This window comes from Abramis brama (assembly GCF_963993115.1).
Source record: "Abramis brama genome assembly, chromosome: 7".
Lineage (NCBI taxonomy): Eukaryota > Metazoa > Chordata > Actinopteri > Cypriniformes > Leuciscidae > Abramis > Abramis brama.
In genome coordinates, this window is record NC_139969.1 from 34,655,288 (window position 1) to 34,674,410 (window position 19,123).

The 19,123-nt window shown below is 38.7% G+C and overlaps 1 protein-coding gene across 1 annotated transcript; it reads right to left on the reverse strand.

Annotated features, from left to right (window-relative positions):
- Positions 1-4,250: 4,250 nt before the first annotated feature.
- Positions 4,251-15,468, reverse strand: serbp1b (SERPINE1 mRNA binding protein 1b). Its single transcript, XM_084119854.1, has 9 exons — positions 15,097-15,468; positions 13,342-13,531; positions 11,340-11,480; positions 11,185-11,256; positions 10,017-10,091; positions 9,737-9,923; positions 9,596-9,652; positions 6,697-6,924; positions 4,251-5,604 (listed from the first exon to the last, which is right to left on the reverse strand). Exons 1-9 carry the CDS (start codon positions 15,350-15,352, stop codon positions 5,545-5,547), a joined length of 1,266 nt encoding a protein of 421 aa, XP_083975980.1. The 5' UTR covers positions 15,353-15,468; the 3' UTR covers positions 4,251-5,544.
- Positions 15,469-19,123: the final 3,655 nt, after the last annotated feature.

The window sequence follows — 19,123 nt, forward strand, 5'->3', positions numbered from 1 at the left end:
CCCATATTGGAATGATTAACACTGGTTAGTGAGCACTTAAACAGTAATACAAAAAATATATAAACACAAGCAAAATAAAATAAACACTCAAAAACAACAAGCAGATATTGGTTTATACTGTTTCAAATTATTATGCAAGTGATTTAAGTAAAATAAACATTCAGATTTTAGTTTTTCAAAGAAAGTGTTTGTTTTATTTCTCATATCTTGATTAGATAACTGGTATTAGTCTCAGACAAGTTTGTTGAATAGTTTGCCGGGTCTTCTTAGATAATGGAAAATCTACTTAAAAAGGTTGTTCCACATTATTAAGCAAGTCACATTTCTCATGCAATATGGGGAGGAAGAAAGCTCTTTCTGAAGATGAAAAGCATGAAATAATGCAGTCTTGCAAAAGGCATGAAAACTATGTTGCAAAAACTGAATAGAGATGATAAAACTGTTAAAAGATTTGTGAGTGATTTAGAGCACAGAAGAACTCAGTCAGATAAAGGCTTAAGAACAAATTAATTGTATAAAAAATGGGCAGCTTTAAAAATAAAGTGTCTCTGGAGACCCAAGAATCTCTCTTTGCAGACTGCAGTTGAATAAAGTTGCATTTCAGCCACCTCTAACCAAAGCTCAAAGAGAAACATTTTTATGTATTCATTTAAAAATCAGCTTGTATATAAGTAACATATCTGCAGCTTTTGATCTGACCAAATTAGATCTAGCAATTGCTCAGTCAGATCATACATTACAAATTGGCTAGCAAATTGTCGCTTTCCCTTTTTGACTGCAGGCTCTCCATAGTTTGAGGTTTCTTGGTTTTGGCAACAGGCGATTCACCAGAAGTCAACGACGATTGCCGTTAAGACCTTTCCAGATAAAAAAGCAGACATCTAGATGACAAGTTTAAATTCTAAGCAGCTGAATCTTCAGATTATGGCATATTGTAGCCAGGTCATCTTTCTGTTTACGGATGAGATGTAACCACGCAAAGACAAATGACGTCAAGTTGATTTTTCCCGCGACCTGACAGCATGGTCGCTCATTTGGTGTTCCAAACAGCCCAGATTCTTCCTTCTTCCTAAAAATAGAAGGCAGTATCCTGGCAAGGTTGCAAATCTCAAGTAAATCATCAAGCACAGTGGAAGGACATGTCAATTTGAAGGATCCTTGGTAGGCAGGCTTCGTTTCGCTTCCTTCATTTGTGTATTTTGAAGAATGCATCAAGTATTAAACCTTCTAGGACTATAGATAAGTTCAATGAAGGAACACAGGCAGAGTGGAAAGTTCTCAGCCATCTCATCCCTCGCATGAAACAAGTGAAAAATATTTTTTTTCCATTAACGTGGAAAGTGTCATTAAAAACCATTTTGAACAAAAATCTTAAGAAAATCACATTTTTGTTAAACACTTTTTCTGGATCAAATTCAGAATGATGACTAAAACAAAGCTTGCACACTCCTGTATCTCTTTGTGGGTTCAACATTTCATTTGGTAACGTTGGGAAGTTTTGATTTTTATGTGCTGTTGAATGTTTGATGATCGCGTTAGCTTAATTGTGCAAAAGCTCCTTATGGTTTATGCAGATCATTTTCTTCACTTGGTTTTGAATGCTGCACTATTTCAAAAGATCTGTAGCAGTGCCCCTACTGTATAACAGTGAAAACATGAAAGCTGGAAAAACTTGTCAATCAAGGGGAAGTGTTGTGTCATAAATGACAGAAAATCTGGCAGGGAAAGTGCTTAAAGCATAGAGCCGCCCCGTAGGAGGAGCTCTTGCATTCAAAATGGTCGCTGTATCTAGAACTAATCAAAGAGGCCCCAGTCCAAAGGTGTTCTGGCCAGGGATGCCACACGGAGCCCCAAGCCTGGGAAAGTAGATTTACTCCGATCGGGATCTCCTGAGGAAACTCTGACACCTGATCTGATAACCAAATGTTGAAAGGCCAAAACAGTGCAAAGACACACACTGACTTCACACTCTCTTGCAAGTACTGCCGGAAACAAAATTGTCGACCTATAAGCGTACAAGGCATAGAGCGTCTATCCCAGAGGTGACGAGAAAAATTAGACCCAAGGTGCCTTGAGAGAAGATCTGCTCCCAGATTCAATCGACCTGGGATGTACACCACCCTTAGTGACAGAAGTTTGTTCTGCACCCAAAGCAAAATGAGCCACGCTAACTTCCATATGAGGCGTAATCGCAAAAATGCAGTGACATACTCCACCCAATGAATCACCCAGAGTTAAAAACGGGGGTTATATCTATTGTAACGGAGTTCAACAGCATCTGAAGCCCTTAAGCAGTGAGGTTGCAGACGGTCAACTTCCTCAGCTGTTGACCCACCACTGAAACAGGCCCAACGGTACACCGGTGAAGCCACTGCCAACACACCTACAGGTAGATGCTTTCAACCACTTTCATGACCATCTAGGGGTGCGTTTCCTGAAACCATCTCTAGCCAACTATGTTCGCAAGTTCTGTCATTATCAGCATAGTTCAACGAGTCTATTTCCCCGAAACCATCATTCCAACTAACATTCACAAACAGCATCACAAAGTTGTGTGTTTGGAACGACAGCTCTCGACCTGTGGTTAGAAGCATAGTTTCGTTTGCATGACACGTGGACTCAATAAATCATTATCTCGAGCACATAAAGCAAGTTGAAATTGAGTACAATCTATATCTTTTATTTCGAATATGTAAAAAATGTAATTTACGTCTTAGTTTGTCAAGAGATTTTAAGCACCGTTTTTGAAGAGTGCGCATGTGCGAACGTGCTCTAGTACGCAAGAACGAGCCTATGGATGAATCTGGAAATAAAGCAAAATGACTGAAAAATGAGAAATAGTCCTGATGCCATGTCCTTAATTTATAGCAAAAAATCTAGCATTAATTCGATCTCAAACAGATTCCTTAAAACAAGGTATTACTCCAGCATGTACGTAACGTGACATCGTTAACTAAAGTGGTTAAACGACAAATTTGCGACAGTAAGGTTTGGGGAAACGGTAGTTCAGCAGCGAGTTCTGTCGTTGTACTGAAAACGCACCGCTGGCTAGTCACAACATATCACAGGTAAAAAAATATTATTTCCAAAAGAACATTATCTTCAGCAGCTGATATGTTTTTAACAACAATGTACAACTAGGTGTGCTGGGTCCTGTGGTGCATGCTGGGAGTTGGAACCCTGAAGAAGGGGAAAATAACAGTCCCAATTTTTGCTGAACCCCTGGTTCTTTTTGTGTTTTCCCACAGGTAAGTCAGTTCTCAGTGTATCTGTGAGTGACCGCCTAAATATACGTGGGTCACTTTAAATGTATTTACGTACCTACATTAAAAGTTAGCATCGTATGGTAGTCAGTAGTCATGTTACGGCGGAGAGAATAGCAACTCGTGTTTCTCCACATGGCGTGGAGAGTTAATTCTGCCTAAATTTTTTTTTTGTGTTTACCGACTGTTTATGAATGACAGTCTCATGTATTTCTATTTTCCTGTTTCTGTTCGAACGATCCATAAGCATGCAAGCTTGGAGGAAGGTTAGGTGGCGGAGCTGAGGTTTAAGCCAGGGCCGGAAAAGCCTCGGGATCATCCACATTGGGAACAGAAACAGCACCCTGTCAAATTCAAAAGCAACACACTTCAGGACTACACAGAAGTCATAAACACAAAAAGGCTTCTGGTAGCACCCAAAACACTAAATCCACAGGTGACTTTCCCAGCCATGCCGGTGCCGTTCGGCCAGGATAGCAAGCTGGTGGTAAAAGTGCGGTTGATGCGGTCCACCAACCCATTGCTTTGGGGGTGCAGGGGTTTAATGCAGGCTCTCTTGATCAAACACCTTGTTGCTACGCAGCTCCTCTGAATTGGCAGCACGTCTCGTCCCATCTGTTATTCCCCTTGGATGGATATTTGACACGTTACCGTCTGCTTAGGATGGGGTTAACTACAGCTGACAGCAGAACCTCACAACCAGAAAACACTACGGAGAAATATTTCTGGATCAACACTGCTATGAATGTGACTCGTGTATAATGCTGCTAAGGACAAATTCAACAAATGCATAAAGGAAAGGGTTATTATTCAGAATATGGTACTACAGGTGGTCTTAATTTACCAATTTTTCCTGCATGCGTTGACAGAACAAGTGATCCTGCAGATATTTGCTGATATTCTCGGTACCAGACAAACAGGTAACAGAGGGAGGGGTGAAGGAGAGACAAAAGCAGAGTATTGACAAACCGGAAGCATAGACTCAAATATAGTGTCGTCTTCCATTTTATTGTCCCTCCTACGAATACAGAGTACATCGGCCATCACACTTTGAGGTCTTGCTATTTCACATACACAAAGAAGCTGGTTCCAACTTTTCTTTTGCAGCACACTGTTGTCCCACCCTGAATTACACATTTTTCAGAAAATGCAAGCAGTAGTGCCATCATAGTAATAATTAAAAATAAACACACAGCAAAGATCACAGAAGGAATAAAAATAAAACAAATGGTACTGATGCAAAAAGACCACGTGCTTAGTAGCTATATTTCAAATGTCACCAAAAATCTAAGTGCAAGATATGTCAACAACCTTAGCTAGAGAAAACTCACTAAAGTCAAACGAAACTTCATGTTAAGAACATGACTTGCTGAAACTTACCATCCAAGCTCTGGAAAATAAACTTATGGCAGATGAAATAAAACAGGTTATCTTTCTCTCATACACACGCACAACACATCACGATAGTGGTCCTAAGGTTTCTAAGAGATGAACTTGTATGACTTGAGGACCAGCCTGGATCTACGTTGAGCCCTGGGTGATTTAACAAGATAAGGAAGTAATCTCTCTGAGGAACAAAGACAACTATGCATACTAATATCACAGGTCCAGCAAAGGACGACAAAACACCAAAGCAAGATCAAGACGACGCATTTGCTTCTTGCTACCGGTCAAGAAAATAAAATAAAAATCCAAATAACAAGAGGGTAGCTTGACCTTGGAGCTTTCTTTCAAAACATTTAAAATAGTCAATATACATTACTCATGTATATGTTAATAGTAAAATCATCACTACAAGTCTTGTATTCTCACCTAGTAGTGAGAGATGGAGAGAGAGAAAAAAAAAGAAGAAAAATCTGCTTTTGGTAGAGCCATTGAGAGAGTGAGTGCACTCAATTACACGCAGACACCGCCGTGTCCCGAGGGAAGCTTAAGCGTTCACAACACACTTCAACTTCTATCTTGAAAATGCATACATTCAAGCAGCAATAAAAAAATATTTATGGCGAATGCATAATCTCTGGAAAAAAGGGAAAAAAATACTGTATGAACATCCCTGCTATCATGTCTCTAAATACAAAACCTCTACCCATAATTTGCTTCAGTGTAACAAGAAGTCCTTTTTGTGTTTTTCCGCAGGTAAAAGTCAGTTCTCAGTGTATGTATGGATGACAGTCTCATGTATTTCTATTTCCCGGTTTCTATGGTCGAACGATCCATAAGCATGCAAGCGTCAAAGAGGAGGGGAGCCTGGAGGAAGGTTAGGTGGCGGAGCTGAGGTTTAAGCCAGGGCCGGAAAAGCCTCGGGATCATCCACGTTGGGAACAGAAACACCTCCACCCTGTCGAATTCAAAAGCAACACACTTCAGGACTACACAGCAATAAGGAGAAACAATCATTTACTAATAGTGCTTTCATTTATTGCTCTTTTCCCTGTAAATCAAACACCTACTAAATGAGTGAAATATTAGTACTCAAGCATTCAGCATCTCGTGCCATATTCAACTTTCCAAAGTCTGTGACGGACACCGGATGCTTGCTGGACTCGTTTAAACCTCTCTGGAAAACTTCCTTTTTTTTCTTTCTTTTAGATTTGTTGGTATAAATTTATATTACACTTTATGATTGTTGTTTTCATTTGGTCTCCCTTATTATTGTGTAAATAATACAGGAGGAGTCCGATATCTATCCTTTCATTTTTAGTACTTTCAAAGACCGATCCTGTATTTGTGAAATATCTCAATTTTCAGGTACAGAAATTGACAGAAGTAATCAAATACAAGTATTCACTGTATAAATCTAGATTAAATCATTGTTAAAATTACAAGTGTCATTTCTTTTCTTGCTATATTAACATTGAGGACGAAAACAGCAGCTGGTTTATTAGGCTGCTGTCCCTTTAAGAGCTGCACGTATCCAATATACTGTTACACGTTTTCTTTCTCGAATGTTTCACAAGCGCGCTCTTTTTAAAGTCTTTCTTTACCGTAAGTTAACGTTAGTAATATGCTCCTTGTTTAACTGTCTTTGCCATTGACATTTCCGACCGAATTACAAAGTTTCCAGTGATGTCTGTGTCTGTTTCACTTATCAGCAGCTATAGCGTGAATATTTAATTTGTTTAATAATCTGTTAATTAATTTACTTCATATACATCCTTCTCTATTATATACCCATTCCATTCTGCTCTCTATTTGTGCTGTTGTTGGTGTTTCTTTGTCACAAGCACTGTACTGTACACACGCTGCGTGGTATCAGTTGTAAACGAGCGCAATATTGGGCCCCATACCAATTGAGTTCATTTAAAAACAATGTATTTTCTAAGTAAAACATTAATATAATGCATAGTGATAATGCTGTCGGGACATACTAGTTTTATTTGATATAAGCAGTATCTGTAACAAAAATAGAGTACACGTCTTAGTTCTTTACCTTCTCAGATCTGCCTCCGCCTCGGCTTGGGCGTCCGCCACTGCTGCCACCTCCTCCTCCTCCACCTCCTCCACCACCGCCGCCTCCTCCTCCTCCACGGCCTCCACGTCCTCCACGAGAGCCTCCACGACCACGTCCTGGTCGACCCAAGTCTCCGAAGTTGATCTCCAGCTGGGATGTGATGTCATTGGCTGGCTTACGGAAGTGGTGTTCTCCACCTTCTTCAGCCTTTAGGAAATAATATTACAGGAAGCAAATCTATCATTCCCAATTTCACATGATGAGAACTTCAGCAAAGAAACTATGACCACAGAGCTGACCCCTCAATCCAGCTAGAAGTTCTAATATTAGTGCTGTCAAAATTAATGCGAGCAATTAATTTTTCCTTTCAACTCATTTCAAATATTTAACTATATTAACACAGCACTGTTTTTTTTGTCATCCTTTGGCTAATCTACAGTATATCCCGCTATCATTCAGTCAAGTGCTATTAAACCATTCATGCGTGATAAGATGCAAAAAAGAACGGAAATCGGCACAAAATGGTCTTAAAGTGACAGCAGCCTAATAACCCTATAACCCTAACTGCTGTCTGATTAATGCTAATCAAAGAACAAGAGAGAAAACCACTCGCTGCTCTGGACTGAATAATGTCTGTAGCTTTAAGGAGGATTAATCAATATTAAATGTATAATTTATGCAGTGAAAACGGTAGTGTTTGATAACTGTATTCAATTTCTGTTTATTTCCTACCTGGGAGACCTACCTGAAAATCTTAAAGCACTGTTTACAAAGTCACATGGGTCAGAAACAACGAAAACAATATTCTTTTGTGCAACCCTGATATTTATCCCTGTGTTGAACCCTGATATATTAAAGGCACAGCTAAATGTGACATTACAATTTGGTGAAGATTGTTTTAAGTTCACATTTATTAAATGTTAAGCCTGTTAAATGTTAAAATAGCTTTTAATTATACTATAACGTTAAATGGGTCTAAATAATGGCTAAAATTGAGGGGGAACAATCCCTGCAATAGAGACAACTGTATTGGTATCAGTGATACAGGCTTTCATTCATATTTCTTAGTAAGAAGATGCCATTAAACTAGTATTTAAAATAATACTGTGTGTTGTTTCTACATTATTTTGGAGATATTACTTTATTACAACATCAAAATATTTTAAAAACTTTAATGTGAGGTGTGATTAATCGCGATTAATTACAGTAAAATATGTGATTAATTTAACATGCTGTCATCAGGGAAGGCAAACTAAATTAACAGGAGCGGTTGGATAGAAAATCACTGTCAGGGTTTTTCCTGCATTGAACATTTTTTGGCGGCCACCAAAGTGAATTTCTGTCCCGCCAAAGTCTTATTTGATCGCTGAGTGACGTAGATGACGTAGAGCAGAGAGAGCCCCGACCGCACGCACTCCTACCGTCTGCACACTAAGTGCTGTCTAGCTCTCTCTCCCTCTCCCAATTGACAGTTTTGACTCGATGTTAAAAGGTCGGAAGACCGAAGTTTCACGTGGAGCATTCGGGGATTGTTTTCCTGAATTACCGCTGGGTGTGAATTGTGAAAAACCAAACATTGCCTTATCGTCTCTGAAAAGCATTCCGCACATTCAGCTGACATAAACCACACTTTCAATAAATGAAAAAACCCATCCAGTGATGAAATGTTTTCTGTGTTGACACAAATCTTGTGCGATGTTTAACTGCCGGGATAATCACACAACGTCCGCCAATGACACGTCCAATTCACGAACTATGACTCCTTTGAACGGATTCACTTTAATGAATGGTTAAAACAACTGATCTATCCAACACTGAACTCAAGAGACGTCCGAATCGGTTCAAATCGGTAACACTTTACAATAAGGTTCGCTTTATTAAACTCTAGTTAACTACATTAGTTAACATTTACTATTAATAAACTGAACTTCTACAGCATTTATTAATCTTTGTTAATGTTAATTTCACCATTTACCAGTAGCCTGCATTATTGAGGCTACAGTGAACAGCTGTATTTTTTATTAACTAAGATTAACAAAGATTAATAAATACTGTAACAAATGTATTGCTCATGGTTAGTTCATGTTAGTTAGCCTAATACATTAACTAATGTTAACAAATCAAACCATATCGTAAAGTGTTACAAACAAATCACTTACTCAGAACACTTCTTAAAATGAGAATGTAAGTGCTTACCACATTTTTTTTGGTAAGAGTGGTTAGCAAGATTTAACCTTAATGAACTACAGTTTTTTCAGGTTATTTATATGACAATGTGTAGAAACATTACCAAAATAATCATTTAGTTTAGACTGGAGTGAGGTGAAACCAGAAAAAAAAAAAAAAAAGTGCAAAGCAAGTTGTTGTTAGCTAGCTGCTAATTTTATTCAATTGTATATGGTAGAAAATTAGACTGTTAGTTAAAATAAACTTTTTAATGCTACTTTTTTATTCTTCTTTTTGATATTGATATTATATACCAAAATAATTATCAGTTATAGCAAAGAAGGATTTTATCTTAAAAAGCTATGAAATCACAGCTTTTTTAAAGGAGGGCAAGAAAGGATGACAGTGTCTGTCGGACCCCACCGAAGATTTTGACCCCGGAAAAACCCTGACTGTAAGCATAGAGCTAGTAAACCAGGAAGAGGATGATTGAGGAACAGAAGCTTGCAAGAGAGTGATTTTTTGGTTTTAAGAAGTCAGCATGTCATTGAGTGTACATGGCCATAGATGTACTATTTTAACTGAACTTCAGTTTAGGATAACCATCTACAAACTGAAAAACAACTTTAAAAGGTGACCAAGAGGGTGACCACCTGAGTGCCTGAATAGTAAAAAAACACAAAACAATCCAAACACAAATTTAGACAAATACCTTGTGGAACGAGTCGGGGTCAACATCTCCAGCTTCAATCACAGCTCCAGCGTGCCGCTGGAAACACAAAAGCAGAAATGAGTCTTAGAACCATTAAATGACTGAATTTACAAGACTAGAATATTGGCTAATTGAACCTACCGTGCCAACTTCCTCACTCTTTGACTTGTGCAGTACGTAGCCCTTCTTCCACTGACCATCGTTACCTTCGTTGGGCTTGCGGATGTTGAATTCAACTTTGGACCGTTCTTTGTCTTGCATGGCCTTCCATTCATCCAGTGTCATCTCCTTAGGACCTTCCTCCTTCACCTCCTCTACTTCATTCTCCCTACACACACACAACCATCCAACGGCATGCTCTTAGTACGTGAAGCATTTTCAGTTCTTCACATCAACTTACGGTGAACAGAATTGCACTCACTTGTTTTCGGAGTCGACAGGGGCGTGTTCTTCACCTTCAGGAACAGGCTCAGGTGCAGCGGACTGATCAAGCTCACTGTCAAATCAGACACTTATTAGATCTGGAGAACCCTTGAAATGATCAAACTTAACCTTTTAAACATTTCAGAAATGTACCCTGAATTTGGCAGTGTTAACTAAATAAACACTATGATAATGATCAGATTCATACTATGGTAATGATTAGGCGTTACTCATATCTAGAGCACAAGCGGGACAAGTTTCATGTCAAAATGTTATACTTGGGGTTGATTAAATAAAAAATGATTTATTTGTCTTAAACACCACTAATTAGAATCAACAAGAGTCACATCACATGATGTGGTATTTTAGACGATCTACAACAGGGGTCGGCAACAGGCGGCCCGCGGGCCAAAACTGGCCAACACCAGCGATCATATCTGGCCCGCGCACACAGCCAGATTATTTTGATATCGCCTGGTTCTGAAATAGATCTGTCATGAGAGCAACAGTTACTTACAATCACTTCGTCTTTAGTGATTTTGCCTTCAGAATTAAAGTATGAGAACGTTTTTGCAGCAATGTTTTATTTTGAGATGAATTGAGAGCTTTTAATTTGAAAAGGTCTGAAAGACATTCAAAAGAGTCCGTGGATCGCTTCGTTGCAGACAAGACACACCGGCTTTACATTCACAAAACTAGGTAGGATGAACGCATAGTTCTCTTTCCATTCTTCTTTATATGCCCTATTTTCGTATTAAAATGATACACACACAGTCTGTGTTGCAACTGGTGAATGAAGATACTTGCCAGGTTACGTGTCACTAATGCTTTATTAATTTACCCAGTGTAAAACCCAGACACCGCCACACAAATGTGGCTTTTTGTTAATGACTGTTCTACTACAGGATTGAACACAGAGTACCAGCTCATTACCAGTTACAAAAGACACTGTAACAGTCTGTCACAGGCAATTCTAGTTGCATTTTTCATCAATTCATTTCTTAAATTATGCCTGCCATCTAGTGGCAAATTTTTGATGCCAAACTTACTTGCCGACCCCTGATCTACAATATTTCTGTATGACACAATGGACAAGCTTGAAAGTCAAGTTCCCAAATAAGCTGCCACAACCCCAAGCCTCAAATATTTCCCATCTACAATCCTACCTGGCTTCTTCCTTCACATTGCCCCAGTTGTGCGGGCCACTCCCACCGCGCTTCTCCTCTCCTTTCTGTCGACTAAGACATGAAGAACAATTCCAGTGAGACTAATGCAACAACACCCCTTTAAGCATTTGTTATTGCTGGCTTCTCACACTCACGATTTGTCATTGCCGCTGTGTCTATCAAAGTCACGTTTGCCCCGGGAATCAAAACCATCTCCGCGTCCCATGCCTCGTCCACGGCCACCTCTGGCCCCGCGTCCTCCTCCGCGCCCTCGAGACGGCTTATCCCCAACTGGCCTGAGGACAACATTTAGAACATTTTATGACAAAGACGACTGGCAATCCTGAGCTACAAAAAAAAGTAAAAAGATGCTTAGATGTAGCTATTCATCACATGGGGTTTCAGTGGATTTCTTTACCATGGTGGTTAAACAACTGAGAATCTCAACCAGACAAACACTGCAACACTGGCTCGACCAATGGCATGAGTTTGGGGAGTTTGACTTCCTGTCTGCCTAACCAATGGCAGATGCAGGACTTAGACATTATTTTAAAATCTGTTTGGTGATATCAGTTGTTTTTTTAGGCTTAGTCTTTTCTAAATGAAATAACCCTCACTCAGCTAGAACAATCTCTCAACTAATATTGTAAACTATACAGGGAACCCAGTCTTTCAGTACATTACTATAACATTAAAGTTTAAAATTAACAAAAGCGTCCAAATTTAAATGCTTAGAAGTTTACTTTTTATTTAAGCGCAATTATATAATTGTTTCTAATCCAACTTATTGTTTTCATGACACAATTATTCAAACCTAACTTCAAATTCCTAGCTGACTAATGAGCAATTGATATTGAATGGCTATCCTGAAGTAAATGTTGCCTGACAGTGTTTACAAGCTGTTTCACTGATGTCTTTCTGCAGTCGAAACACTGACTGAGGGACTACATAAAACATAATTCATTTCAGTAAGTTGTACGGTTTCTTTCAACATACCTTCTGATGTTCATGTTTTTCATGCTATAACTAGTAGTAAAGTGGAAGAGATGATGGGTTCTTGAACTGAGGTTGCTACAGTGATCTGTCACGCCACATTAAAGAACTTCATAATTAGTGATCAACCGATAATCGGTTTTACTGATATTTTAACTTGTAAATTTGACATAACAGCCATTAATGCACAAATGAGATGTTAAATGCATGATATGTAGTTTAAACTTGGCACTAAATAATAGAGACGAACTCACAGAGTCACGTATGTAATTCATCAAGTCAAGTCCCAATAAAGTCTTTAATCTTTATTGGGACATGACTTGATGAATTACATGAGTCTGTCTTGTGATTTTGAAGAATTAAGCAACACTTAAACAGCCACACTACAGCAGCAATGTTTTTTATTCAGGATGTTTTTTGTGTGTGTGTTTATTTCACATGCTATATTTGTTATCTGTTTGTTCACCTGATCAAAGCTTTCATTTAAGAGAGACACTTAATGTGTTTTTTATTTTTTGCACTCTTTTTGCAGACCCCTTTATTTATTGATGTAGAAGTGTGTTTTGTTATAAATGCAAGGAGAGAGTGAAATTACAGTATAAAAGAGTGTTAAAACAGTTTTGTTCAGTACAATTATAAATGTCAAAAACAGAAATAATAAAAATATATCAGTTCTGTATTCAGTTATCGTGTACATAAACATGCATATAATCAGTATTAGATATATAAAGTCAATATCAGTCGATCTCTATTCAAAATGGCATTTACTCTTTGAATTTCAGGATAAAATTAATAGAATTTGAAAGCTGAGACTTTGTTTTATATCAAAAGTAACAAAGCTTATTGGGAATATTGGACGGAAGGCAAGCTACAAACAAATGTTTAGAGAAGTTTTGTTCTCGCATCAACTGAAAACAGCATACACTAAAAGACTGATTCAAGAATCTACAGTAGTCAACATTGGAAGTGGATCAAAACCTTTCATCAAAGTTATACATGAATTTTGAACAATACCTGTTCTTGTCTTAGGAGCATTTTTATGAACTTTTTTGATCCACTTCAAATGTTGACTACTGTATATAGGTTCAGTAAAAATGATGATAGACCGATATAGTCCACCCAGACCTAATACCGTCAGTTACATTGCTATGATTATTAACTCACTTGTCCACAGAGAACTCGCCCCCCTCTGGCTTTTCCTCAGCTGGTTTATCGAAGCGTCGCTCACGAGGAGGTCGTCTCTCTGGCCGCCGGTCACCGGGTCGACCCTCTCCTTGACCTCCCTGACCTCCGGGGTGTTGGGAGCTGGCTTGACCCTGCTGACCCTCCGGCCTCCGCCCAACTCTCCTCATTCCTAAAACACAGATTCAGACATTCATTAAACATGAGTGAAAAAGCCCAACACTAAGAACCTGTGAATTTGATTTGAACAACTCATCCTTCACTCAGAGAAAATGAGAACCGATTTTATGAAATATGCTTTTTGATCTTACTGCTGCATGTGGCGGCCAAAAGTAATCTATTTCTGAAGCTCTATTAGTACTTAAACAGCACACAATTATTTAAGCATAAAGTGCGCAGGTTGTGGGCTGGCGGGGACCATGAAAGTAGTCTACGAGTTTACTTCCACTGTATGTAAAAAAAAAACATTTTATGCGAGCACACAAGGGTGATCAAATGATAAAGGAATAGTTCAACCAAAAATGTAAATTCTGTCATCATTTACTCGCCCTCAAGTTGTTCCAAACCTGTATGGGTTTCATTCTTCTGTTGAACACAAACGAAGATATTTTAAAGAATGTCGGTAAACAGACAGTTGACGGTAGCCTTCGACTTCCACAGAATTTTTTTTCATACTATGGAAGTCAGTGGCTACCAACATACTGTAAAATATCTTCTTTTGTGTAGAGAAGTGCGTTGTGTTTTGTGTTGTGAACTGTGTACAGGTTCGGAACAACTTGAGGGCGAGTAAGTAATGACAAAATGTAAATTTTTGTGTGAACTATCCCTATACAATTTGGGTGAGCTAACTGTTACTCATTTTAGTGTTTTGCACGAGGTCACAATTATTCACCAATCAATCCTAGTGATGTTTGAAGACACCTTTTCACTAATTAGCTCAGATCTTACAGCACTAGGGTACAGATATTGTCATTTCAACGAGAAAGAATAAAATAAAATAAAAACTTAAAACATGACAATATGAAATGACACATCAGACTGGTGAACACTAGCCTAAATTTGTCAACATGAATGAATTCCTGCATAGATCTTCGTTACAGTCACGACACACCTTACGATATAAAAGTGAAAGTCCTGCTCATATTTTTGCATAAGATCAAAACACGCCGACATTTTCTCCATGTGCACATCAGCACGCTGTGAAGTAAACCATCATCACATTATATATTTACATACGGCTAGCACATTAGCATGTAGCTAAGGCAGCTACGCAGTTATAAATAAAGTGAGGATGATCAAATCACAAACAAATAGAGATGTTGACATGTCAGAGGAAGAACACATGTGAAAGGCACGTATGCTGAACCTCACTGGGCGCATTTCGCTCTCAAAATATGGTGTTAGTGCACATCAAATGTCGACAACAACACCAGCAGCAGCAGCAGCCGCTCCATGTTGACTTCTCTGCTGTGTTTATATGCACACGAGCAAGCGTCAGTCGCCCTGTCCCATAACCCACTGAGCTGCCTAACGTTACCTAGACAGCATTTTTTGGGCACCACATGTGCGTTACGAACTCATTTATGGAGCGTTTGAGGGGTTCGCGTCAGCATTTTTCAGGCGCGTTGCGACTCGGCGGCGTTTTGTTGTTTGGAGCGTGTCTATAATATCCAAATATGTTGTCTAAGCTCATTCGGTTTTTAGATATTTAACGTTAGTACTGAAACTTCTACATACCCTCCTTCTTAAGTGGCACAGGGGCCTGGATGTCTTCTTTCTTCTCCTGCGTTGTGTTTTTCCTGTCTTTCTGGGACTCTTTCTTCAGCTGTTTAGCCGCTTGAGCTGCCGTCTTCGAGCCGCCCGACGCGGCCGCATCTTTCTTCTTGTTTTCGGCCGCCTTTAAAATCTCGAACGGGTCGGATTCGTCGTCCAATAGCTGGTCGAACCGATTGGTAACGACACAGCCGAAGCCTTCTTGCAGATGCCCGGGCATGATGGCGCCCCAACAACGGGATTCTCCTCCGATTCTTCGAGCAAACGGCTCACGGTGGACAACCACAAGATGGCCAAGGAAGACACACACACCTGCTTCTCTTCCGGCGCTCTCAGTATCCGGGACATTACGGCTCGCGCGACACATGGGGGGTGTAGTTCTACATGTGCACTACTGATCTCTGTGCACTGTGCAGTTCACTCATGCAGAATTGTCAAGCATTTAGTGGTTATGGTTATTTTGAACCGAACTGAATCAACACTGAACTGCAACTTTGTTGCATTATTTTCCTGTTATCACTGTAAAGCTGCTTTGAAACAATCTGTATTGTAAAAAGTGCTATGAATAAAGATGATTTTTACTTGATTATATGTAAAATGTAGCCAATCATCATGGTAAAGAAAACACAATTTGATGTTCCAAATCAAAGGCTGCATCTGAAATCTCATTGTTCACTATAGAGGCAAAAATCAGTAGGTCACTGATTCTTGGGAATTTGGATAAAACAGGTTTTAATTTTGAAAATAAAAAGTTAGTAAAATTACAAAATCTGAAGATATATTATTATAGACCAAGGTCTTGGCTGTTCAGCAATATATCGGTGCAACCTCCTCATTTTGTATTTTTTTCATAAAATAGGCGTTTTTCCAGTTATTACTTTGTTTTTGTCAACACCGTCAGACACAATAAAAAGCAAATAATTTTTTATTTATTTGGTCTAATATGTATTTAGAGTTTTTAAATCATTATCTGGAATTCTTAGTACACATATTTGCTGTTAAGTGTTAAATATTCACTTTTTTTCATGTTTTATACTGTTTCACGTGTACTCCTTTAAAAGATCTAACATCATACAACGTTTACTTTAAGCCTAAATAGAAAAAGTTATGTTTTTTTATTTAACAAACATATTTTTTGTATTAAAAGATACCATTACTTTAATAACTCAACAGCACTGAAGAAACATATTGTAAGCATATTCATTTAAAACTCCCTCTGACGGTGGTGACACTAATCTGACGGTGGTGACAGTGTCCTCATTACAACATACAATTCCAAAATTTATACAACTCAAGTCAATGGCTTCTTGCTTAACAACTTTATTTAACTATTTGGTCCAAAAAATAACAATCCTGAGCACTGTGATAAACATTTAGCCTGCCTACTCCGAGCTGGATCGTGTATGGCCTGATCCACCGGACTGTTTGGGGGAGTTTCTAGGTGATCTGAGCCCTTTCTCTTACGTTCTCTTGATACTTGTTGTCTATGTTTCCAAGCCTTTCTCTGACTTCTCTTTTCCCTTTCATTCAAGTCATTGCAATTTTTTTAGCTTCCCTTCCTCCACCCTCTTCTTCCATCTTTCCATCAACTTTTTTAACTTAATAAAACTGTCTAGAAATAATTTGGATGGTTAAACAACCTGTTCTGGTGATATTGGTGACTTTCCCCGCTCCCCCCAGCGTTCCCATGCGGAAAACCAACCTTGCAACTTGGGGACTACCGTCCCGGCAAGATAGAAATTGGAAGTCTTGTGAGAAGCGAGAACGAGAAGCGAGAAACACGAACTGCTTTACAGCAATTCGACATAAACACATGCCATATGATACTGTGTATGATGTATTACCCACCTCAGCCGGCTACGATAATAACATATGCACATGAGCAGTGGTAGAAAGGGGGAGGAGGGTGCCTCAAGTGAGTTTTTTTTATGACTGTGTTGTGAAATATACGGCCCACAGCTGTAGGGGGAGCTCTTTGAGAAAACACGCGACAAAAAAAGTGAAGATCAGCGAAGAAATTACTAGAGTTGCCGAGTTCTGCTTTAACTCTGCCTCACTGTGTATTATCTCTCTCCGCTTCTTTTGATATTCCCTGTTTCTTCTCCTCCACAGATAGCTGCTACCTAGCCATAACTTCCTAAAATACATAAAGTCAAAGTTGACCTAAAGTAATGACTATGAAATTGGGGGGGAATTACAGTGAATGTTAGATTTAATTAAATGTTGTCATGCCATTTTCATTTGGCTTTAGTCATGGGAGATGCATAGCCTACAAGGGATATTGTATGTGCTATATAGGTAGGTAGTAGGTGCACTATGTGCATTCCAAATGACGTAAGCCAAATGAACATGGCATAATAGTGAATTGAAAGAATGGTTACCAATGGTTATACTGCAGTTAGGTCCGGTCTAATTACACTGAACAAAATTATAAACGCAACACTTTTGTTTTTGCCCCCATTTTTCATGAGCTGAACTCAAAGATCTCAGACTTTTTCTATGTACACAAAAAGCCTGTTTCTCTCAAATATTGTTCACAAATCTGTCTAAATCTGTGTTAGTGAGCACTTCTCCTTTGCCGAGATAATCCATCCACCTCACAGGTGTGGCATATCAAGATGCTGATTAGACAGCATGATTATTGCACAGGTGTACCTTAGGCTGGCCAAAATAAAAGGCCACTCTAAAATGTGCAGTTTCATCGCACAGCACATTCCAACAGATGTCGCAAGTTTTGAGGGAGCCTGCAATTGGCATGCTGACTGCAGGAATGTCCAGCAGAGCTGTTTCCCATGAATTTAATGTTCATTTCTCTACCATAAGCAGTCTCCAAAGGCGTTTCAGAGAAACTCGTGTTCGTGAGGATGTTCATGGATATCCACGAACATCCTCACTCTCACTCGTGCTATATTGCTTAATAGTAGCATGCTGTGTAGGCCTGTATGGAAGAAATATAGGGAGAATTACATAAATACAAATATAAAACAGGTTAATGAAACATTACAGGCCATATTGGTATTTATTGTGATCAACAATTATATTCTAGCCTTTGTTGAGGACCATTTGGAGGTTTTTGTCACCACCGTCAGACTGTACGTCACCACCGTCAGACTGTACGTCACCACCGTCAGACAGAAAACCTGACGGTGGTGACGTATGACGGTGGTGACAAAATCTACTCTTTCACATGATATGCATGAGTTGTTCACATTAGCCATCTTTTTTCCCTCTGTTGCTATCTACTTCAGACCTCTTCTTAAAAAGTATACATTTATGTCATAATCTAATCTAATATTTTTTTATACAAAAGAGACGGTGTTGACATGTTATGGTTGTGACAGTAGCAGTGTCCAAAAATATGAACAAGTCTAAGAGAAATTAGCAAACTTACAGGAGCTTGAGTGATCTTGAAGCATGCAGAACAGTTGAAGGTTTGAAAATGGGGTCCCCAGGAATTAAGTTGACCTTGTAGTTGCCTGATTTTATTGCTTTTTATAAATATCTGACGGTGGTGACGGATATGTGGGACACATTTTGAGCAACCACAAAATAATTGTAATATGTATTAAAAACTACAAACAGTGAGTTTTGAACAATATTTACTATGTACTCTTTCATGTGGTAAAGATATTTTTCAATTTAATTATTACGTTTTGTTTTTTTAATCAAGTTGAAATGATTATCTCCTATCCGAGGACAACTGATTTTGTAGGCAATGGGCCAGCATATAATCATTAAATTAATACAAATTAAAAATAAACCTATAAAATAACCTTACATATGTGCAAAGGACCCCCTGATTATAACCTTGATTCTTTTTATTCATTAAAATGTTATTAATTTCCAACAGAATTAGCACTTTTCTTCGTGGGACATGTTTTATCCAAATTCCCAAGAATCAGTGAGGTGGCAAAAGAAGTAGGCTATGTCCAAAATCAGAGTAGGTCTACTCTTAAAATAGTAGGCAAAAAGAGAAGAGTTACGTTACAAG